At 35.5% G+C, this 23505-nt stretch overlaps 3 protein-coding genes and 1 long non-coding RNA gene across 6 annotated transcripts; 1 reads left to right on the top strand and 3 right to left on the bottom strand.

Annotated features, from left to right (window-relative positions):
- Nucleotides 1-708: 708 nt before the first annotated feature.
- LOC125492428 (uncharacterized) lies at nucleotides 709-3933 on the bottom strand. The gene is made up of 2 exons (XR_007269029.2): nucleotides 3793-3933; nucleotides 709-1106 (listed from the first exon to the last, which is right to left on the bottom strand). It is a non-coding gene; the product is annotated as an uncharacterized LOC125492428 (long non-coding RNA).
- On the top strand, nucleotides 2661-8437 carry LOC104902059 (DEAD-box ATP-dependent RNA helicase 37). The gene is made up of 6 exons (XM_010689721.4): nucleotides 2661-4033; nucleotides 4187-4270; nucleotides 5217-5459; nucleotides 6173-6340; nucleotides 6448-6561; nucleotides 7528-8437. The coding sequence occupies exons 1-6, from the start codon at nucleotides 3302-3304 to the stop codon at nucleotides 8080-8082; spliced, it is 1896 nt and encodes a 631-aa protein (XP_010688023.2). The 5' UTR covers nucleotides 2661-3301; the 3' UTR covers nucleotides 8083-8437.
- Nucleotides 8438-10100: 1663 nt separating this feature from the next.
- On the bottom strand, nucleotides 10101-13288 carry LOC104902058 (UPF0051 protein ABCI8, chloroplastic). Its single transcript, XM_010689720.4, has 2 exons — nucleotides 11245-13288; nucleotides 10101-10496 (listed from the first exon to the last, which is right to left on the bottom strand). Exons 1-2 carry the CDS (start codon nucleotides 12592-12594, stop codon nucleotides 10278-10280), a joined length of 1569 nt encoding a protein of 522 aa, XP_010688022.2. The 5' UTR covers nucleotides 12595-13288; the 3' UTR covers nucleotides 10101-10277.
- Nucleotides 13289-13434: 146 nt separating this feature from the next.
- LOC104902056 (hypothetical protein) lies at nucleotides 13435-20542 on the bottom strand. Of its 3 annotated transcripts, none has more exons than XM_019251425.3 (9): nucleotides 20305-20542; nucleotides 19868-19943; nucleotides 19660-19788; nucleotides 19233-19348; nucleotides 18792-18873; nucleotides 17173-17232; nucleotides 16994-17101; nucleotides 15249-15294; nucleotides 13435-14111 (listed from the first exon to the last, which is right to left on the bottom strand). In XM_019251425.3, exons 2-9 carry the CDS (start codon nucleotides 19937-19939, stop codon nucleotides 13900-13902), a joined length of 825 nt encoding a protein of 274 aa, XP_019106970.2. In that variant the 5' UTR covers nucleotides 19940-19943; nucleotides 20305-20542; the 3' UTR covers nucleotides 13435-13899. The 3 variants fall into 3 exon arrangements, with proteins under 3 accessions (XP_019106970.2, XP_057247139.1, XP_010688019.2); XM_057391156.1 differs by having other exon boundaries at nucleotides 19868-19945; nucleotides 20308-20542; XM_010689717.4 differs by having other exon boundaries at nucleotides 20142-20540.
- Between the last annotated feature and the right edge of the window lie 2963 nt (nucleotides 20543-23505).

The raw sequence follows: 23505 nt of genomic DNA, 5'->3' as shown, positions 1-23505 counted from the left end.
AATTACTTTTTTGACGATCTCCAATACATTTTTTACGACTCTTAATATCTTTAATTAAGTATCTTGAGAAAAAGTTTTTATAATAGCGACTATTTTAAAATGAAAGAAGTATGTAACAGTTACGGATTTATCCTTCAATGCGCGTTTATTACAATACATATAAACCATAATCCATATGCATCCAAAATCTAGCTAAGAAGAATATACCCTTTTTGCATCAGTGGCAGATTGAATAAGTTTGATGGTGGTGGAAGCGGCAAGAGAGACGGCGACAATGAACGCAGCTGAAAGTAGCTCCACCTTTAACAAGTGCTACAAGTGGCTGGGGAACTTAATTCCATGTTTGTTTTACTTCCACTGAGGACTTTTATCGAACACTTGGTGGGCTCCTCTTATTCCTAGATTTTGCCGTACGAGAGACTAGTGTTTGTCCCGAATGTGCAGTTAGAATAAGTAAATAGGCTCTCCTTAGTCCTTAGTATAATTCGGCCCAAAGAAGGAATATTACACAACTGATAATATTAGATTAGTAGTAATGTGTTGTAACTTGTAACCCTAGCGCATAAATAGTGAATGGATTTGGGGATACTATTTTAATCATAGGGTGGATTAGAAGTCTCGTTGTAGACATGCAGCAGCGCTGCAGCGCCATGATAGATTGATAGTTCACCTCACAGGCTCACGCTATATATAAGGAAAATATACAACTACAACAATAACAATCTTCTAATTTTGATTAAATCTTTCTATATTAGTACAACACAATGTAATTTATGAGTGCAGATCTAATTTTCAGAATCACCTATTTTTTTGCATTTGATACAATTGCAAAATCACGCGACCCCTTATTGGAAATCCTGACTCCACCACTTAACTTGAGTGTATAATTAAAAACTTAAGGGTGGATAATTCGGATCAGGACCAACTTTGCCAGGTCTACTCTAAGTGTGATTTCTCTACCTGAATGACCCCCTTTAGGTGATGCATGAAGCCAAGCGATCAATTTGGTTCTAAGATTGACATAGGGCCAAGTACAATTTGTCTTTCCTCTTGAGTAATTCATTCTGCAATGTAAAATTCTGAACAAGTAGAGATGCATGTAACTGCTGCAAAATGAGAATTAAATAGTTATCTAAGGCATAACTTTGCTGAAATAAATTATGTAAATCTGATGAGAGCACAGAAATAGCCATGCATAAGAGAGAAGAGCCCTAGGCTCTAGAAAGTGCATCTGCAACCACATTCTCCTTACCAGCCTTGTATTGTATCTCATAGTAAAATCCCATCAATTTGGATGACCAAAATTGTTGGAAAGGTATGGAAATTTTCAGTTGTAGCAACCACTTCAAGCTTTTTTGATCCACCTTAATGATGAAATGATCACCCATCAAATATTGTTCTCATTTTTAAACTGCACATACAATAGCAAGCAACTCTTTTCATATATTAAAAGAGCTTCGCACTTTGGGCCCAAAGCTTTACTCAAGAAACCTATAGGATGATCTTGCTACATAAGCACTGCTCATATGCCTAACTTTGAGACATCAATCTCTACTACAAAGGTTTGGTGAAGTTAGGAATTGATAGGACATGTGCAGTAGTAAGAGCATGCACGTTTCAGTTGCTTAAAGGCTTGCTGAGCTTCATTAATCCATCCCCATGCTCCTTTCTTCAGCAGGTTTGTCAAAGGTTTAGACATCAAGGCAAAACTCTCTCACAAAATTCCTGTAGTAATCAGTCAACACCAAAAAGCTTCTTAAGTCCTTTACAGAAAATGGAGCAGGCCAATAACTCACTACATAAATCTTAGCTTGTTAGAATCTGTTTCAACTCCTTTTAACGGATATGAAATGACCAATGTACTCAACCTTAGTATATAGCAAAAGTTCATTTACTGACCATAGCAAACAACTTATTCTTTTGCATTAATTCAAAAACTTCAGCAAGGTGTGTCCAATGAGTCTCTAAAGAAGGATTGTAGACTAAAATATCATCAATAACACCAATACACTCTTTCTTAACAAAAGTTTAAAGATAGAATTCATCCAACCTTGAAAGGATGCAGGGGTATTATTTATCGTTGATTGCACAAACTAGTTAACATCTATACTAATATATTAAAAGGCATGTCTAAACCAAAAACAGTGCCACGTGGCGCTCTCCCTAAGGGAGTTTTACTCCGTGTAATCCACAACAATAAAAAATTTAGAAATTGCATAATGTAAGATTTGATCCTGAGACCTCAAGAACATACACTAAAGTCTTAACCACTAGACCAAATAATATTTAGTGTTATCATCTTAAATTATAATTTTAATAAATGAAAATTTTCCTACCTGGGACGTAGCCCGAGCCTAATAACTAGTTTGTTTATAATCATAGCAGCTAAAAGCTGATTGCTACATTATTATGTAAAATTACCAATAAGGACATGTATATAATTTATTGTTGTACATTTTGTTATTTATTAATGCAATTTTTAATAAGTTTAGGACATAAATGTAATTGGTCATTAATTCCCAAACCTCTGATGTCAAAAAGCTCCTCCTCCTTCCAAAAAGAGCTTTTAAAACTCAATAAATTAATTAAAACCTTTAATTTTACCTCAAATCTCTCTTTACCAAACCACACCAAAAATATGCAAAAGGGCAGTTGAGTCATTTCACAATGTCAGCAAACCACCTATTGGCATTCTTCGCTACAGTAGTAGTAGTACTGTACTACTTCCCACTCCACTCCACACTCTTTCTCTCTCCTCTATTGACGTTTCACCTTCACACCTCCAAAAACACTAAAGTTTTTCCTCCCATGGCGGAATTTTTCGATTCCCATTTCACCATTATTACTCCTCGTTTTTCCCCCTCCTTTTCTTTTTAATCCTCTCTTTAAATGGTGATTTTTCCCTGATCACGAAAAAGGCAGACGAAAAGTTTTTCTTTTGTTTAATATAATTATATAAACAACAACATTAGTACTACTCCTAGCTAAAAATATTTTAACTTTCTCTTCTTCCCAAAACAAAAAAAAAAATCCGAAACTTTTCTGATTCTTCTCTATTTTAAATGATTGATATATAATCTCTCATTTTCTCAAAAGGATGGGTGAAGGGTTTTGATTTTTTTGTTACAGTTTTTTTTTAGGGTTCTTCATTTTTATCTTTCTGGGTTATTTTCCTTTCTCATTTCCTTGTTCTGGGTTTTTAAAATTTGCCATTTTTGGTTACTAAGAAAGGTTTTTTATCTCTTTGCTTTACATACAAGTTTCCTTAAACGGTAAAAAAAACAAAGAAAGCGACAAAACAATGGCACCCTGGACCAACTATGATTTTCCTTCTCTCACATCCTCACCTCGTCCCTCATCTGGATCGACCCGTTTTTCATCTGGGTCAACCCGTTTTCCATCTGGGTCGACTCGTTCTTCATCTGGGTTTAGTGGGTCCCACTCGAATCATCGAGGTGGGTCCCACCGTGGTGGTCGTGGTGGGTCCCGAGGTTGGTGGGGTCAGGTGGGTGGTGGTAGTGGTAGTGGTGAGAAGTTTGTTGATGATGAACCAAACCCATTTATTGAAGAAGTTTGTGAGAAATTTGATGAACTAGAAGTGATTGAAGAGAGTAATGAAATTGCAAAAAATTTGAAAAATGAATCAAATATGATAAACTTTGATGCATATGAGGATATCCCAGTTGAAGTAAGTGGTGAAAATGTGCCAAAACCAGTAACTACTTTTGGTGAGATTGATTTAGGGAAAGCTTTAAATGAGAACATTAAGAGGTGTAAGTATGTTAAACCTACCCCAATTCAACGCCATGCTATCCCCATTGTTATGGATGGTAGGGATTTGATGGCTTGTGCTCAAACTGGTTCCGGAAAAACTGCCGCCTTTTGTTTTCCAATCATTGCAGGTATTTTGAAGAGGGTGCCACCGTATCGGCCACCGTTGTCTCGTGGTAGTAGTGCTAGTGGTGGTGGTAGTGGTAGGATGATTTGTCCTGTTTCTCTTATAATGTCCCCAACTAGGGAGCTTTCTTCCCAGGTGATTAATTTGATTTTGGGGAATGATGTTTTGATAATGATAGGATGATTATGTTTTTGATGTTGATTGTTTAGGTTTTATTTGGTGTGTAATGGTTTAATTTGATGATTTTGTGATATGGGTATGTGTGTTTTTGTTTGTTTGTTTGTTTAGATACATGATGAGGCTAAGAAGTTTGCTTATCAGACAGGAGTTAAGGTGGCTGTAGCATATGGAGGGACACCCATGGCGGATCAGGTATCCCAAGATCTTGGGGTTTCTGTTGTTTATATAATTAATGGTTTTATGTTGGAGTATTCATTGGAAGTTGCATTTTTTTTTGGACCCTTTTGAATAATGTTATGTTCTGTTTTCATGTTCATTAAGAAGATATTTGTTTAGTGCTCATATTTGTGGGGTCTACTTTTTATTTTATATGTGCTTGTTGCATTTGTTTTGGTTTATGATTATTAGTTTTCATGTATAAATAGTTTAAGCATATGTTTTAGTGCTTCCCCTGTTTCGAAGTTGCTACTCTGAGTAGGATATGGGATGTATTTGCCAATTACTATGCACTATTTAACCTGTTTTCTGTGCTTATACTTGAAAGAAAAATTGCTTTCTTTGCCTTTTTATTTTCTGTTGCATTCTCGTCTTTTTGAGCTTTCGTTTTCGTTTTCTCCTGTTAAGAGCATTTGTTCTTTATCTGGTTACTTTTGGTTCCTTCTCTGTAAACAAAGAAGCATGGTAGTAGTGGACATTGTGGACTAGTAGGATATGTGGTAAGTGCCAATGTATGCACCCACAATTACACATAGTGTATTAGTGTATCTTGAGCGTACGAAAAAGCAGTTCAGCCTCTTACCTGTTTTCATTATCATTAAGTAGCTATTTAACTGTTGTAGCTTGTTATTTCCATTTTGGAGTATCATTGAATATTTGAATTTCATTCCTTGTATAGATAACTCTTTCTGATTTAAGGGCTTTGTTTTTGGGCTTCTATGGCCTAATTTCTCTGTTAGGTTCATGCTTGTTGCTCAAACTTCTTAGATAATGTTTATTTATATCATCACTTTTTATGTGTTTGATATCTCCAGTGTTGGATATCTTCTATTGCCAACCTTGTCCTGATTTAAGATTGATAAATGTCATTTTCGGATATTCTTGTCACCTTTTAATTTCATATACTTTACTCAATATGCAGCTTCGTAAGCTGGCAAAAGGTGTTGATATTCTTGTAGCTACACCAGGGCGCTTGGTTGATATGATTGAGAGGGGCAAGGTTTCTCTTCGTATGGTCAGGTATTTGGCTTTAGATGAAGCAGATAGAATGCTCGATATGGGATTCGAGCCTCAAATTCGCAAGATTGTCCAGCAGATGGATATGCCTCCACCAGGTTCCAGGCAGACAATGCTTTTCAGTGCCACATTTCCTACTGAGATACAGGTTATTTCTTTTAACTATCTGTTGCAACCTCTTTATTGTTCCATGATGTGCTGTTCAATCAAGACTTGTGTCTTGTACTGTCATGTGAATACTTCTTTATGTTATGTTTTGTAGGCAGTTTTTCTACAATGTATGTGTTTTGTGAGAAATTAAGTGTTTGCTAATTTAAGAGAAACTGATCGCTTTTTCTTATAATTAATTTTACACCTCTAATTGGCAAGAGATTAAGAAAAGATGCTAATATTAGAGTAAAAAAAGATGACAGTGCTTTGTGAGAAAAATAATAAGTGATAATATCTGGAACTGAGACAGAGAATGTTGATGTGATGTAGAAGTTATGTTGAAGTTAATTCTTATTTCCATTTGGATGTGACATATACCCAACAAGGTGCTGTAGTAGGTTAACTTTTGCCTTAGTTGCTGAGCACTCGGAGTCAATTGTCCTTCTCATGCTTTCTTCAATGTGTACAAGTAGAAAAGTGCCTCTTAAATCCTGAACAAACATAAAATTTTGTTGCTCTAGCTCTGTTCCTAGATTGTTAATTATTTATTTGTTTGTGAAATCAACTTGTGCAGTGAAGATAATCGTCATTGTTTGGCTTGTTTCATGCTTCCTATCTATTAGATGAATACATTGATTTTCTTCGTCTCGTGTTCTAATTAATTTCATGTATGGTGTGGAATTAACTAATATTCATGGGGTTATTGTGCAGAGGCTGGCGTCTGATTTCCTCAAAAATTATATTTTCCTGACTGTTGGAAAAGTTGGTTCAAGCACGGATCTGATTGAACAAAAAGTTGAGTTTGTTGCAGATTATAACAAGAGACAGCATCTCAAGGACCTTCTTATGTCCCAAAAGATGAATGGAACTAATGGAAAGGTATACAATAATGCCAACAGATCTGTTCAGGGAAAAGTTTAGTGTCTTCTCTGTGTACAAAATTAAGGAGGATGATGCTTTACTTCTTTATTTTCCTTCTGTTGCAGCAAGCTTTGACCATTGTATTTGTTGAAACGAAGAGGGGAGTAGATGATCTAGAGTACTGGTTGTCTTCTAATGGCTTTCCAGCAACAGCAATCCATGGTGACAAAGTTCAATGGGTCAGTACTCATTCATATCCCGTATTATATATGACTTCTCTTGAAAAATTTCCTGCTGTTGCCTACACTTTATTAGCATCAAGATATCAAACGATGATGGTACAACTCTAATGAAATTAGTGGTTTTCTCTATGTCAAGCCTTTTGCTATATATGTTTGTTATAAGTATCATACTCTGTCAAATTAATATGATAATGCTAGAATTTCTGTGCTTGAATTGTTCTGTTTATATGATGTTCTTCAAGTAGATATTGTCCCAAATTCTCGGAATCAGAGGTACTCCCTCTGTTTTTTTTTATCATTCTCACTTTCTCTGGGCGCGTCTCCCAATGCACTTCTTTGAACTTAAATATCTTTCATTATATATTAGTAAAAATTATAACGATTGAATATTAATAATGTATTAATTGAGACGAATCAAACAAGATCCCACATGACTATATTTTTTATTATAGATTGAAAACAATTGAGAAGATTCTCTCTATGTATGAATAGTGCCAAGATTCTAAGTGAGAAAGATAAAAAAAAACAGAGGGAGTATGTTATTATTTTTAGAGAGAAACCCTTTATAAATTATAATAGCTGTTTTATGTAGTGGCATATGAATCATAAATTCAACTGCCGCAGTTTTATTCGGAAATGTGACTACTTTTTGCTATAAAATTTAAACAGTATGTGACTTGATTCTTGACTGAGGGAGTAAACAATCTTGTATTTCATATTGCATTTGAACGAGCTGGTAAATTTCACTGCTCTATCAGCAAATCGTAGCTTATATGTTTTTTGGCTTTTAGTTGAATGTTGTTTTCTGTCATCATATTCTTTAAATTATCTACAAGTCAACCATTATGGACGTGTTGCAGTTTTTCAAGTGTAGCTTTAGATTTTAAAGCTTAGCAGCTTATCATGCTTGTTTATCTGTTTCTTGGGTGTGATGTTCTCTCCCTTGTTTAATGTCTCAAACAGGAAAGAGAAAGAGCTCTGAAATCTTTCAAGAGTGGAGCCACTCCAATCATTGTCGCAACTGACGTTGCAGCACGAGGCTTGGACATCCCATGTGTGGCTCATGTCATCAACTTTGATCTGCCTCGAGATATCGATGACTATGTTCATCGCATAGGTCGTACAGGACGTGCTGGTAACTCAGGCCTTGCAACTGCTTTCTTCAATGACAAGAACCTCGGAATTTCCAAGGCACTCATTGAGATCATGGAAGACAGCCATCAAGAAGTTCCTTCATGGCTTGCAGAATATGCTGGGTCATCCTCATATCATGAAAGCGGGGGTGGCAGCAGTGGTGCTCGCCGTTCTCGAGGTGGCAAGTTTGGTGGCCGTGATTACCGAAGTTTCAATCAAGCTTCAAATGGGTATTCGGGTTATTCGGACTACTCCAATACTTATTCGGCTCAAGTACCAAGTGCTGAACCTTTTATCGACACTTCTGCTGCTGATTCTTGTAATACCCCGGAATATCGTCTGACTCATGGTTATGAGTCTATTGTGGCCAGTGGCTGGGAGTGATCATGGTAATCTTTAGTAGTATTTTGGCAGACTTTTAAGACTGAAACTACATAACTGATAGTAGGATGTAAATGGGGTTCAAGTTCGACTTTTGAATGAAGCTCTTTCAAACCAACCACAATAGCAAGGCAAAGTTGTAGTTAATTTTCTCTAGCTTTTGGGTGGCGTGGTGCATTAATTGACATTGGAAGTTTTTGTATAGGTGGTTGGTATATCTATGTTTTTTCACTGGTTTAGATTTCAGAACAGTATTTGAGAAATGTCAAATTGCTTGATATTCTGTTATGCTATGCATGATATCTTTATCTACTCTAGTTATTATAAATATTATAAAGGCTAATGGATTCATCTAATATTCAACATTTGGAATCTCTTTTAAATACCAAGTATTCCTATGCTTTATAATACTACAATATTATAATAATTTATACTTCTTCCTTTTTTTTTACATATTAAATTTTCTATTTTGAGTAATAACTTCTCTCTATTTCTCTTCTCTCCAAAAATTGCGTAGAGTCTGTAATTTGAAAAGTGTAACATGTAAGAAAATAACGGAGGAAGTATGTAAAAGAATGATACTCAATAAACAAGAGTATCAAGAAGTAAACTCTGATGAGTACATAACAGATGAATCAATCAACTACAAAGTTGACACAAGTGATCCTCGGTATTTTAGACTATACTTTCCATGCAATTTCTTTCCCAATTGCTTTGGTATACAAAGCTCTACCAATCTTCAGCGTGACATTCGAGCCTTCAATGTTAGCAATTTCAATTGATATCCTTGGAAGAGATATGATCTCATGAAGCACCTGAAATTAATTCATCAACAAAAGTTTATACTCAACAATGACGGAATGAAATCAATCAAACATTTATCACAAATTATAATGCAAAATAATAAAAGTAACATACGTGCATACGAATCTTTACCTTGTCAATGTGATCGACATTGATCTCAGGTCCAAAATCACGCGTAGCATCAGCTAGGATGTAAAGCACGACACTAGTTGGCAATATGCCATGCATATGGAACTCGATCAATCCTGCTACTGCTACACAAGCGTCCTCACTAGCTATCGGACTCGTAAAACAGTACTTTATGTTGACAAGGTATCCATCGACCTTGTCTAAAGCAACGATTGCCCCAAGCTTCCTATCTCGAGGCCGAACCTCTGTATCCAAGACATACTCAATAGTCTCCTCATTAGGGAACCTCGAAAGAGGACGAGGAATACTAGCTCTATGTTAAGAGGTTTGATCATCAAAGAAAATTGTTATCTATCTATAGTAAATACGCCAATACATAACAAATAAGCTGGATGAGGGTAACAAGCATATATGAAGGGAAAAAAATATGTCCATGTTAAATACTATATATATTGAAGATGTTGCAACTTGCAAATCAGCTAAAACAAACTACATAGCATGCATTTATGTCTCTAAAAAACTAGAATTAATCTTTGAACAGTAAAAACGTTAGTGGGAGAATATAATCTAACTAGTCTTTTTTTACTTGATATTTATTTGGGATTTGATCCCCATAAAGATAATAAAAAATTTACCTATAAAGTCTAATTCAATAGAATGAATTACATATTGAAAATATTGAATCTAATAAATATCATGAATATTAACATATGAACTATTATATCAACTCGCCATCACAAATTGAATATTATAAATTTTGAATAACTAGATTAGGAAACAATAATAGATATTAAGTGATGATTACTAGATTTGATAAAGCCTAGTACTATACCTTAATAGTACTCCGAGCGAATGTTGTTCTTGGAAGCCAAAGATTGGAATACGGTTTGGTGACAGAAGAAAAAACAATTCCAGCTAGGAGCTAGCCATATATATGTGCATTTGATGTTCTCAACAGAAGTTGATGTTCTTGATAGGAAGAAGCAAGTGGAGCAGGAGTAGTCGACAATATAATGGTCCAACACCAACTATATTGGCCTCAATGACATTTTAAGACGTATTTAGTCTTCAATACAATGTTTGCACTGATGCATAAATCAGTTTTCATTCACAAATCTAACACCAAACTGTCAATAAGTGCAACAAGTATATTGATGTCTCTCAATAATGAAAATCGCCACCGCCTTTTGCATACTACGTAAGTACATTAGTTAATGAGTTAAGTTATTCCTACAGACCACAACAATCTGGTTAGCTAAGATTGTCTAACCAACTGATCTTTCAAGTTTCAAAGTCAGCAATTGGTTTGCTTCCGCACTAAATTCTTTTGGAAGCCTTGGGACGACATCTTTGGTGAACTGATTAATCATGACAGATATAGCTTGCTCTTGATCAATTCCTCTCTGTTGAAAGTAGAAGATCTGGTCTGCGCCGATTCTGGAAGTACTGGCCTCATGTTCAACACGTACTGAAGGGTTCTTTGCCTGTTACACCTCGAACATATATTGGTAGCAAAAGAGAAATGAGAAACTCAAACATTTAATACCCTTAAGAATAAATGGAAGGTTGTTGAGATATTCTGGGCATGATTTGTTATGATTTGTTAGGATTATTTTTCTTAAATTGTATTCCTATCTTTTAGGAAGTATTCCTATCTTTTTGTATGTGCCTCCCTATTAATATAGGGGAGATTGTTTCACGTTAATAACACATGTCAAAATCTTCTTCCTTCTTCTACTATCATGGTATCCGGCATAAACAATCAAAAAAAGTGCAAAAAGAGTGCAAGATTAAAGTACTAAATACTTCAAAACTACACCACATATCATTCAGGCATAAACATTACTGAGTGATGAGCTAAAACTAAATACAAGCAAAATTATAAAGATACAAGCAAAATTATAAAGATAATGAGGTTTATCTACCCAAGTTGAACTGAGCTTGAATGCCTAAAACATTACTGATTAAGAATGCTAAATAAATCGACAAGATGCATAAACAAGTATATAGCAATCAACACTATAGCAAAACTTACAGATATAGCAATAAAAGTATATAGAATAAACTACTATATACTTCAAAACCACACATATTATTCAGGCATAAACAATCAACACTATACAAGCAACTTTATAAAGATACTAACAGGTTTATCTACCCAAGTTGAAATGAGCTTGAATGCCTAAAAAATTACTGATTAAGAATGCTAAATAAATCGACAAGATGCAATACCTCGATGTAAGGGTAAGTATTGGCGGAAGCTTGATCACCAACAAGCATTGAATCGCACTGAGATGAGTTGCGAGCATTAGTTGCGCCACTCATAATCTTCACAAGACCTCTATACACATTCCTAGAAGTACCAGCAGATATACCCTTGGAAATAATCCGGCTCCTAGTATTTTTCCCCTTGTGTATCATCTTAGAACCAGTATCCGCTTGTTGATGATTGGTAGTAACAGCAACAGAATAGAACTCCCCGATTGATTCATCACCCTCTAGAACAACACTAGGGTATTTCCAAGTGATGGCGGATCCAGTCTCAACCTGAGTCCATGATATCTTTGATCCTCGACCTGCACATAAACCCCTCTTTGTGACGAAATTATAGATACCTCCTCTTCCTTGAGCATCACCAGGAAACCAATTTTGCACAGTGGAGTACTTAATCTGAGCACCACTAGCAGCATACAACTCTACAACAGCCGCGTGTAGCTGTTTTGAGTGATGAGCTACAGCCGTGCACCCCTCAAGATACTCCACAACACTACCTTCATCAGCAATAATCAAAGTCCTCTCAAACTGACCAGTTTCAGACGCGTTAATCCTAAAATAAGTCGAAAGTGGAATCTCACACTTAACACCCTTTGGTATGTAACAGAAGGATCCATCACTAAACACAGCAGAATTCAATGCAGCATAATAGTTATCACTATTAGGAACAACCTTACCCAAATACTCCTTGATCAAATCAGGGTATTCCCTTACAGCCCGCGACATGGAACAAAAAATCACCCCAGCATCTGTCAAACTAGTCCTACTCTTAGAATCAGTATACGCAGTTCCAAAGGATTCACTATCATAAACAAAATCAATAGCCACATTAGTTCCAAGACGTTTCTTTTGAGTTAAGGGTAAATTCAACTTGTCCAAAAATTGTATCATATCAGAATCAACTTCATCTAGATTATCCAAATTGGGTTTTTTCTTAGGAGATGAATAATAACAAATGTCCTGGAAATCAATAGGTGGGTATTGATTATCAGACCAAATTGGTTGCACCATGTTTAAGAATTTATGGTATGAATTTAACCTAAAGTCAAGCATCCAATTAGGTTCATCTTTCAACTTAGAAATCAATCTAATTTTGTCTTCTGATATACCTTTTCCTATGGTAAATGAATCCAAATTGTGCTTAAAACCATATTCATACTCTTTATTCTTATTCAGTAAATTATCAAACACCATATTTTTACCTACTGGACAAGAGGAAGAACAGCAGATCTGCATTGCCGCACGTTTAGAATTGTTCGTTGGTGTTAACAACATTCCTGAAACTCCATTCATACAACCAACAAACATCCTCTTTGCGATCGTACCGTCTTTCTGCAATTTTTATGTATTCTTCTTCTTTGGGTTATTTTTTTTTTATAAACGTCATACAATTACATGGAGTATTTTTTTTTTATTGAAATAGTAATCCTTTTTGGAAAACATATACAAGTACTTTTTATGAGAATATATAATTTTTTAAAAGATAATTATTAAATTAAATGGTTACAATAAAATTATAGATATTATAAATATTGAAATCTAAGACGTTTATTTTATAGGTTAATCTTGTCCATTGATTTAACTGAATCATAAAAACATAAATCAATGAAGAAAATGCTAGTTTCAATATAAAAAATGAATAATAATGTATTACTTACTCTTCAGTTTAGAGCCATATAAAAATAGCTACAAGAATTTGCATACTATTTGTCATAATAACATTTTGAACATTATGAGACATTTATTAAAATTATCCATGTTAATCTTATCTCATTATTGTCATGTTATTATTTCTAAAAATCAATACTTCTTCCGTTCCGTTGAAACGTTTGCTTTTTCACGCAACCCAACACGGTTCTTTAATAATTAATATCTTTAGTTGTACACGCGTAAAAACTATAAAAAAAATTATAATTTGATAGTATGCATCGAGATGATTCTAACAAGATCTCACTTGACTATGTTTTTCTTTATATAATGGCGATAAATTAAAGTGAAAATTGATCAATGAATAGTGTCATTTTACGTTACATTTAAAATAATACGGAGGAAGTATTTATAAAGATAGAGTTATAGTATATAGAGATAAAAAAATACATATCTATAGTTTAGAATACTAAAAAGTTGTTTAATTTTGACTAAACAACAAAAAAAAAACTAACATTGTATTGTAATTAGTGTAAAATTGTATTGTATTGTAACTAAAATTGAACTGTAATTCATATGCTGTACAAGGTCACTAATAAAAACACAAATAGGGTTACTAATAATGCATACAGCATATATGAACTTACTCATTTTGTCACTCTGTTTGATAAGTCACATTAAAGATGAGCCGCAGTAGCAGTAGCCGTAGCAGTGGTCAAAGCCTTAGCTCTCTTCTCATTCATACGTAAGACTATGATTGGAAATACTTTTCAAGCCAAGTAAATTAATTTTATTGAACATGATGAAGGAAAAGAGATTCCAAAATTTCATGCTCACATTATAAGCAAAACACCAGTAGATAGTTCCATTCCATCTTCCACGAACTGCAGCCTGCAGGCATAAGGAGTAAGGACGAATACGCTGCAGCCTAACCACCCGGTAAATGACAGACAATTCTTTCAAAACCTACTGTAACTGTTCACTCAACAAGCGCTTTTCTTCCTCCTCAACTCTACTTAACCACTTAAATCCAAGATCGCATCCTGCATTAGCAGCAATCTGGAACTGCTCTTTGACCAATTCTATCGGGTTCACTTCCGAGCTCACATAGTTTTTTTTCACAGTTTTGCTTCGCTTCTTCACGTTAAATTTACTGATGGACTCTGGTACCTTGTAACCTGAAGTAACAGAACAGAGATGCTATCAAAATCTATGCTGCATTACTAACAATAACTCAATCACATAGAGAACTCCGAACAGGCGAACAACCCAATCCATTGCATGAAAGGAAAAAGGAAAAGGAGAGATAAGTTGGAAAAAGAGCTGAAAATTTGGCAAACGTATTGCATAGGTAAGATAAGGAGCTCAATTTTCCTAACACTAAGGATTGTACGCATAAACAAGAAACAATATGTGAGAATGCCATTAGAATAAATAGGAGTAACCACTATGAACAAGGAAGACACCTTGGCAAAGACCTAAGTGTTTGCCAAAGGTTGTCTACTAACACAAAGGTAAGGGTTTTAACGAGCAAGACCAAGTCTAAGCTTGTGGTTGATCAGCCTGGATTGCAACCAGTGATACCTAATTCGCTATCTATTCGCCTTTTGAATTCACCAATTCCCCCAAAATGAGCCAAAAATGAACCAAAACGACCATAATTCGCTTTTCTCAATTCGCAATTCGCGGGGGGAAATAGGTAACACTGCGTTGCAACACTGCATTCGAGCTAAGTCAAGTTCGTGCTTATCGAGCATAAATTTTCAAGCTTAACTAAACCTTAAAACTCAACGTGAGTTCAAGACTAATAACCAACTGGATATGGTTACCTACATTTTGTAAATACTTTTGAGCTTCTCACCAATATTATACAAAGTTTATTATTGAACTCGAGTTGAATTTCAAAATATATAAAATGAAAAGGTTCAAGAAAAAAGTTCAAGTATGTTAAGATGCTTTTCGAGTGTAATTTAGTTGTGCTTGCCTCGAGAAAATTTTGCGCAGAGCTCAAATAGTTATCGAGCCAGATTGACTCATTAGCACCCGCACACTAGGGGGTCATAGATATACATAAACAACAAACCATATGTTCCTCGATCACGTTCGTTTTTCGACACCACACATGGACTATAAAGTTAAAGTGGAAGTATTTTCTAACATGAATCTGACAACATTAATAATAAATTAAATTTATCATTATATTTTGATAGAATTATGGTCAAAGTTCAACTTTGAAAAGCTGAAAACCACACTTAATTAGAAATGGAGTTAGAATGTGACATTACAAAAAGAATAGATAATTGTCAAGAGCAAACCTTTAAGGAGAAGAGATCCATATGCTATAGCTGCACCAGCGTGTCCCTGCAAATACAGAACCAAGGTAAATCAAACCCTATCTTAGAGTTACGTATCTGGAAGATAACCTCCCAGTGAGCTTCTTTTCTCTCCGGCTAATTCTTTTATTGGACTTCAAAAACTACCAGCTAGACAACTGAACATCACATATATGTGTAACGAAATGACATAGCTTAGACTGAATTTAAGAACTGATTATAGAAATAAGATGAACTCTGATTGATAATTTATGGAAAACAGTGAAATAAAATGATAGCTACAAGCTTTTGAGAGTTGTTCTCTCCCATTGAACTCTTAAAAGCTCACCAAATACTCATCAATTTTCAACATGTTTTTTCCTCTCTAAATACTCATCAATATGAAATGATTTTCCCCTAACAGACCCCCTAGCTTATTCCCTAAGTTACCCATAATTACTAACTTCTACAGATAATGTCTAAAACACCCCTCCCTCCTAATACCAATTTATTGCAACATTATACTATACCTAAACTTGAACATCAGTGAAGGCTCAAGGCAATGGAAAAGAAACACTTGGCACTAGTAAAAGCTGTCACAGAAACTTTACGAGCGATAACTGAAGGAGATGTTGTGTCCTTACAGATAAATCACAAAACCACCAGAGCACATGCGAATAACCAATAACCTGCAGTTCATAATTGATGCATGGCCCAATTCTTGTTCCAAAAGGCCAAACAGCCAAATCCTTGCCCATTATACATACATGTGAGTCGTGCAGTCTTAGCCAGGGACTAAGTGTGCAGAAGCTCCATCTAAGATCCACTTAAGACTGAAGCAAAAATGAATATCCAAAAGGCAAAAGCTTCTTTAACAAGATCAGACGGTAACCTAACATCCACGCACAAACAAACTGAACTCCAAGCTGCTACCTAAGCATAGTCGCATACGCTTATCACTAACTTCTCAGTTAGAATCGGCTCAATACAGAACTCTGCTCTGACTATTACTGGCTCAGTTAGTGCAGAAACTCTAAACATCATGTACCCACTATCAAATACAGCTGAGAACCCTTGTGATGTTTGTGCATATGCACAGAGAGTGCACAATGACGCCTGCGAAGCTCTCGAAGTGCCCCTTGGGGTGCTGTCTGTCGAGGGTAAGACGTGTGGGGGAAGGGTTGATGCAAGAGTAGGGAGTGCGAAGGAGCTGGAGTGGGGTGCGCCTGAGGAGGGTTGGGTTAAGGTGAATGTGGATGCGAGTGTGAAGGAGGAGTGTGGTGTGGGCTTGGGTCTGGTGGGGCGTGATCATAATGGTGAAATAGTGATGTGTGGCTCGAGGAGTTGGACGTGGAATTTCGCAATGAAGCAGAAGCTCTTGCTGTGAGATGAGGAGTTAGAGTGGCCAAGGCTCACGGACGCAATATCGTAGTCGAGAGTGACTGCTTGGCCATTGTTAATGCTTTGGAGCACAATGCATCGGGAACGAGCTCTTCATATTTTAAATTTAGTTGCTTGCTTTGATAATGTTTTGTGGTCTTATGTTAACCGTAGAGGTAATAAGGTAGCCCATGAATTAGCTCATAAAGCTTCTTTGGAGGTGGGTGAGACTATTTGGGATGATGATTTTCCTAGTTTTGTAGTTGTTGGTTCTCATTCCGATTTAATGAAGTAATCTTCCTTTTGTGGGTTTCTTCACAAAAAAAAAAAAAAATAAAGCTGAGATGCAAGAAAAATAGCTTTACTACCTTCTCTGCTGCTCTGTGAAAGCACCACATAGCAGATCCAATATCTTGCCTCACACAGTCCCCCGTCAAGTACACAGCGCCTAAAAGGTAAAGAGCACCTGGATGCAACTAAAAACAAAAGGGTGCCATGAGACATTCGAACGTATTGTATCAGTTGACTATACCAAGCATGAAAATACCTGTTCAACAGCTTTCTCCAGATAATAAAATGCTTGCTGAGATGATTGAACATAGTCATTCTGCCAAAACAAAGTAAAGAATACTCATATAAGAATTTTCTTTATTTGAGCGAATCAATTTCAGAGTTAAGATGTCTATATGAATCCAAACTTTGCAGCAATCAACAGGGACTGTGCTTAAATTGATGTCCATAAGCATTTACATCACAATATCACCACTTTCGACCTATACTAAGAAAATCATAATTATTCAAAAACTTTCAGAGACTAGAAGATAGTTCAAAAGAGATTAGCTACACTACAATTCTCTTAAGACCTCCAAACAAATTAAGCTATCAAAAACAGAGATTGCTTGGTGTACATACAGCCATACATACCAGAAGTATCAGGTTTATAATTTAAATATAAGGACCTGAATCGCACAACTCGATTCTCACACTATTCTCATTTGTAAAAGCAGCAACCAAACTATTAAGACATAAAGATACGATAGTACCAAGATAAAGAAAACAATTGATAGTTAAGAGCACTTAAAGAAGAAATAACTTCTGGCCTTCATGGTAGTTTATAGGTGCTAAGAGTGAAATAAAGAGTTGAAAGGTTGTAAATCAAGAAGCTTTGCTGTTATGAGTCTGCATTTGTCATTAATGAGGGATTACTTTCTAGTGACCACCTCTATGGTTTAAATTTTAGACAATGACTAACTTTCACGACACAGTGTCCACTATCCTTTCTGTCTCACACTCTTACTTCAGCACTGATCAAAAATCCTCCCAAATGTGGAAGGGTATTCAACCATTAGAAAATGCCAAAACCCATAACAAACTTGAGCCACATTGCTGAGCCCTTAACAAACCAATCTCTTTGTAAATCAGAGCCCCAAAGCTCCATTCTCTACCTCCTAGAAAGAGTAAGACCAAGCCAATCAGATGGCCAACATGTCCCACAATACACTAAGACTCTTTTTGCCAATCTCCTTCGAAAAATTTGCAGATTGAAGTAGGGGAAATATTCTCTACACGTACATAGTGCACATAGCACTGCTATCTTTACAGAGTAGTGAGATGGTCCAGTAGTGGAACATAGGGAAATTTAATTAATGCAGAAAACATTAAGAGCTGGAAAATCTCCTTCGAAAAATTTGCAGATTGAAGTAGGGGAAATATTCTTTACACATACATAGTGTACGAAGCACTGTTATCTTTACTAAGTGGTGAGATGGTCCAATAGTGGAACATAGGGAAATTTTGGACAATGCAGAAAACAGGAAGAGCTGGGAATAGAGGCCTTAGCTACTGGAATCCTGATCACCAAAGGAGTAATCTCACATGAGAAAAAAAAAGAGATAAACATAGAAAAATGAATGAGGAAGAAAAAGAAGTGTCCCCAAAAACAATTTATACATTTCCCTGCATTGGAATTTTCCTACCAGCAATCCTTGATAAACCATGACTTCAAGAGTTCAAGTTATCCCTTCAGATTCAAATGCCAAGGCCCCAAACAGAAAGAAATCTTTTTCGCCAGCTATTTTTCAAGTAGAAAATAAGGAAGAACTCGAAATAGCCCAGCAATTTTGACATCAGGAGCAAAAATTTTAGTTCAAAACTTGACGAGCAAACCTCGATTCTTAAGCGGCCACCTAATTCATACAGTGCATCAGAATTTCCCATTTCGGCAGCTTCCACCAGCAAAGCAGCTCCTCTGATAGAAAGAAAATTTCAGAATAGATCACTCATGAGTTAACTATGATTTGTGTTATGCAATTCATCCTATCTATCAAAGAAAGATTAGAAAACTCGTGGTGGTGTAGTATACGATTTTATAAACATAGTATGGTGAAAAATGATGAATCAACTCAGCAAGAGATGAGACAAAAGCAGCAGCAATGGATTTTGGAACTGGCACGACGCCAGTCACTTGTTTATGCACAATATTTTGTTTATCAGAGGTAAAACTAATTATTTCAGAAGTGTGATTAGAAGGAAAAAAGAGCACCAACAAATACATAAAAGGCAATCACATAAAACATGATGATTACTCAACATTATCGCATAACTTACACTGCTTTGCAAGCTCCCGGGACATGGTATTTAAGGTGTAGCTTGGACAACCAGTAGCGTGCAGTCGTATTTGAATTATCAACTTCTAAAGCCAACTCAAAATTCTCCTTAGCACCCTGGTATAACAATAATAAAATTGGATTATATCTTAAGCGTGTAAATAAAAATATTCATCACGATGTAGGACAATTACGAGCAATTGAACAAGTATCATCAAGGCGATTATTAAACACCAGTAAGATGCTCTAGTCCTAAGGAGGTTTACAAGAGGGATCAAGTTCCAAATTTAGAACACCTTGAAATAAAATGTCATGAAACAGGTCATGTATGCATTAGCTAATAGAAGATCGAAAAACGCCTAGCTACTCCGGGAAAAACACGAAGCAAACAGAATTTAGTTTGTGAGTCTATTATAACATGAACTCACCCTAAGAAGAGGAATTAATCGTTTATCATTAAGTTCACAATAATCAATGACTCTATCAACTTCCTTCATAGCACTCCACCCTTTTGCTATAAATTCCATGGCTTTCTTGTTTCTGCTGTGAATCCCTCTCTGTTTCAGTAATTCATTGCTATATGGTAAGACAAAAGATCAATTGAAAATCACATAACAACATTGCAGAAAGACATACCAACTGAAGGAAACCCGAAAACCCAGAGTTAAATCTTGAACTCTCCTTCAACAAAGATGATCTCAACATCATTTCTCTGAATGGGTCAAAAAGCAAGCAAAACCATATGTTAAACAAAGGTAATTTGTTATAATTAGCCTAACCCAGAAATCAAAAGTACAAGAAATAGGAGATTTTGAGAAAACTGGCAGCAAATTCTCAATTCCAAGGGAAAAAAAAAACAAAGATAGACAGTAAAAGGTTAAGACTTTGGTTCAGGAAATTCATCAAACACCTGATAGGCAAGGCAATTCTCTGATGAGAAAACTGTCAAATGTCAATTGAACTACTGCAAATCTTCTCTATAAAGTAATTTTGCGAGTATGAGAAGACAAAGTTCCGAATTTAAAGATGATGATAGCAGAAGAGTAATTGAAGCTCTGGAAGAAGAAGGGCACCTTCGAATTTTCAAAGGGTTAATAGTAAAGTGAATATGCAAAATGGGAAATGCAAAAGCTAAGCAAATCAAGTAGTCGTTAATCGTTAAAGTAGTTTGAAAGAAAAGCAAGAGAGGTGTAAGGAGGAGTGAAGTATGAATGGGAGGAGAAATTGAGGAATTATTAGGGGATTTGATACAAAATTGTACAAGTAATTGTGTTTATGATTAATCTATAGGAGTAAAAGTTTAGGATTGGTAATTTTACAAGTCTTTGATTAATCTATAGGAGTAAAAACTAAAGAAGGAATCTTATAAATTCATAATTTCACTTTTTGGAAGTTTAGTACGAGTCTGGTACGATACAACTTCCTAAAGTTTTCTTTAGGACAAGTGAATCTCATTCACGAGTTTTATTTGGTCAATTTAATGTTAGGATAAAAAGAAAAGAACTTAAATCAAAATACTTAATAGCAGGGCGATACATTTATACAAAACTTCTATCTCGAGCACATGCAATGGAGCCGTATACAATCAAGTGCAATCCAATCCATGAAATAATTCGATCTATGGACAGCATCATTGTGGTAAGGTCATAATGCCAGAAGAATCATTAGATATTCCATTTCCATGTATTGATTGTCCTGATTGAACCAATGACTATTCATGTTAGGATTATTAGGAGCGTAATGCCCTTGAATTATTCAAATTCTAAATAGGTAGGACACTTTGACTTCTTTATTGAGTCACAACACATAATCAAGAACTACAAGTGGGGCATATTTGCTAAGTAGATCCGACAATACAGGGATGAAATTAAAGTCGAATTATGTTGCTCTACTATGCGCTAATTAGATTCATTAACGGTTGTTAGTTGACTAAGATGGTAAGATGGTGGTCATATAAGTCAAATTGTTGCAAAGTATTATTTGAAAATTCACCAACCGAACCAACTCGGCCTAAAAATAGATGGCATTGAAGTGTGCGATTTATATCCAACTAGAGGGTAAATGCTAGGCCCCTATGACTATTATAAGTGGCAGAGTAATCTTACTACCATAATCAACTGATATTTAGCTTTATGTTATTTTGACTCGTCTATTCACTTTCATAGACTTTAAAGTCATTTTCATAAGGCTCATAAGGGATCACAAATGCTTTCAAAGCTAAGTATGGAAGTATTTATTACAAGGCAAAATATTGCCATAGGAAGATAGTCCTTTAAGGCATGGTAAGGCTAAAGTTATGAATGTTAATGATACGCTATAGTACACGCTTTAGGACATTTATGGGGTCGAAGAATGGGCATGGTGACTCATGAGATGGATCATGGGGGTCATAGGAAACCATTTGAGAACATATTTATGCCTAATAACGAGCATATGCTGGCCTTTGGAGGTATTTTTAGATTAAACTAGAAAGATGCTTGATAAACCGTAAAAAAAATTTCAAGGCATAGAAGAGGACCTCAACCATCTGTGAGTAATCTCACGGTATCTGGTATGCTCTCAGACAAAACAAAAAAACTGATGGATAAAAAAAAAGTCTGGATGCAACCCAAGATTAGCCAATTTTAAAGGTTATAATACACACTTTTTGAACATTCTCGAGACCCAAACAACAAAACTCATGAAACACGTCATAGGGTCATAGAAGACGATTTCAAACCATATCCACGCAAATAATGAAATTGTGCTAGCCTTTGTAGCTATTTTGGAGTTTTATTAGGAAAAAATCTCGATAACGCATATAAATCATTTTAAAGTATCGGTGGAGATCCCAACTACTCATGAGTAATCCCTTGCCATCTCAAGGCCCTTAGTAGGTCTCTAACAAAATGCATTGTCCAACATAAGAGTTTAGATGTATCTCAAATTTAGCCAAATTTGAAGGTTACATAATACATGTTTTTAGATATTTTTCGAAACCAAGCAACATACTTTATAAGATGCATTATAGGATCATAAGAGAGACCATTTTAAAGCATATATAGACATGCGGCCTTTGCAACTCTATTACGATTATATTAGAAAGACACCTAATAAGACATATATAATTTTTCTATTAAGGCATCAGATTAGGACCCGAACTCGCGAATAATCTCAATGCCGCTCAAGGCCCTTGGGAAGGACTTAAAAAGTAAACATTATCGGAACAAAAAAAATTTGGATGTAGCACAAAATAGCCAAATTTAAAAGCTATTATACACATTTAAGTTTAAACATTTTTTAGACCTAGATAAAAGGATTTCATGGGATGTATCACGGGGTCACATGAGACCATTTAAGATCATATTCATACCTTAGAATAAGCATATGACGGCATTCAAACTATTTCAGTGTTAAATTGGAAAGAATTAGAATAAGTCGTAGAAGATATTTTAAGGCAATGTAGAGGATAACAATCACCGAAGAGTCAAACTCTATAAAAGGTCCCTGAATATTAAACATTGTCTAGCATAGAGATGTCTAATAATGACTCGAAAAAGTTTTATAATGGCCCAAAATAACCAAATTTGAAGGCTCAACACATGGATCTAGATATTATCGTGGTTTGAAAAATAGACCTCATGGCATGCATTCTAAAATCGTAGGAGACCATATGAAAGTATCTTAGGGTCATATGGTAGTGTTGACAACCAAGTAAGGCTTGACCTAGATAGTGGTAAGGAAAGAACCTTCCAACCTCGAGGTTGGAGTTCGATCCCCATTAGGGGCACTTCGGGAGAGGACTTCCCCTTACCACCCTCCCAATCTCAAAGTATTTGCCTGCAAATCTAGAACGGATTAACCTGCGAGAGGTGCCGATCTAAAAGAGCCATTCATCTTACCATGGGGTCCCCACTAGGGGGAAAAAAATTGATAGTGTTGGCAGGTTGTGGAGGTAAACCTTATTAGATTATAATATTTATTACAACTTTGTGAGACTGTTAACTATCCAATTATCATTTCAATATATCCTAACACCCTTCAAAAGCTTATTGATGAAAAACATTGTTGAGGCAAAGAATAACTCAATAAAGTGGTAAAATTCAAGAATTTATTAAGTAGTCGTCTGGTATACAAGAAATAATATAAGTAATAAAAATTCCTATGATTTTCAGATTTGAGTAGTTGTTTGGTTGATAGAAAAGTGAGGAAAATAGAGGCAATGTAAATTCATGGGAATTTGTAATTCCCACAAAATGTAGGAATTTATTAACCTACCCTCTTCTTGGTCACTC

The sequence above is a fragment of the Beta vulgaris genome, chromosome 8, assembly GCF_026745355.1.
Source record: "Beta vulgaris subsp. vulgaris cultivar EL10 chromosome 8, EL10.2, whole genome shotgun sequence".
Classification (NCBI taxonomy): domain Eukaryota; kingdom Viridiplantae; phylum Streptophyta; class Magnoliopsida; order Caryophyllales; family Amaranthaceae; genus Beta; species Beta vulgaris.
The sequence above is the reverse complement of the archived record's forward strand: the minus strand, read 5'-3'. Positions and strand labels throughout refer to the sequence as shown.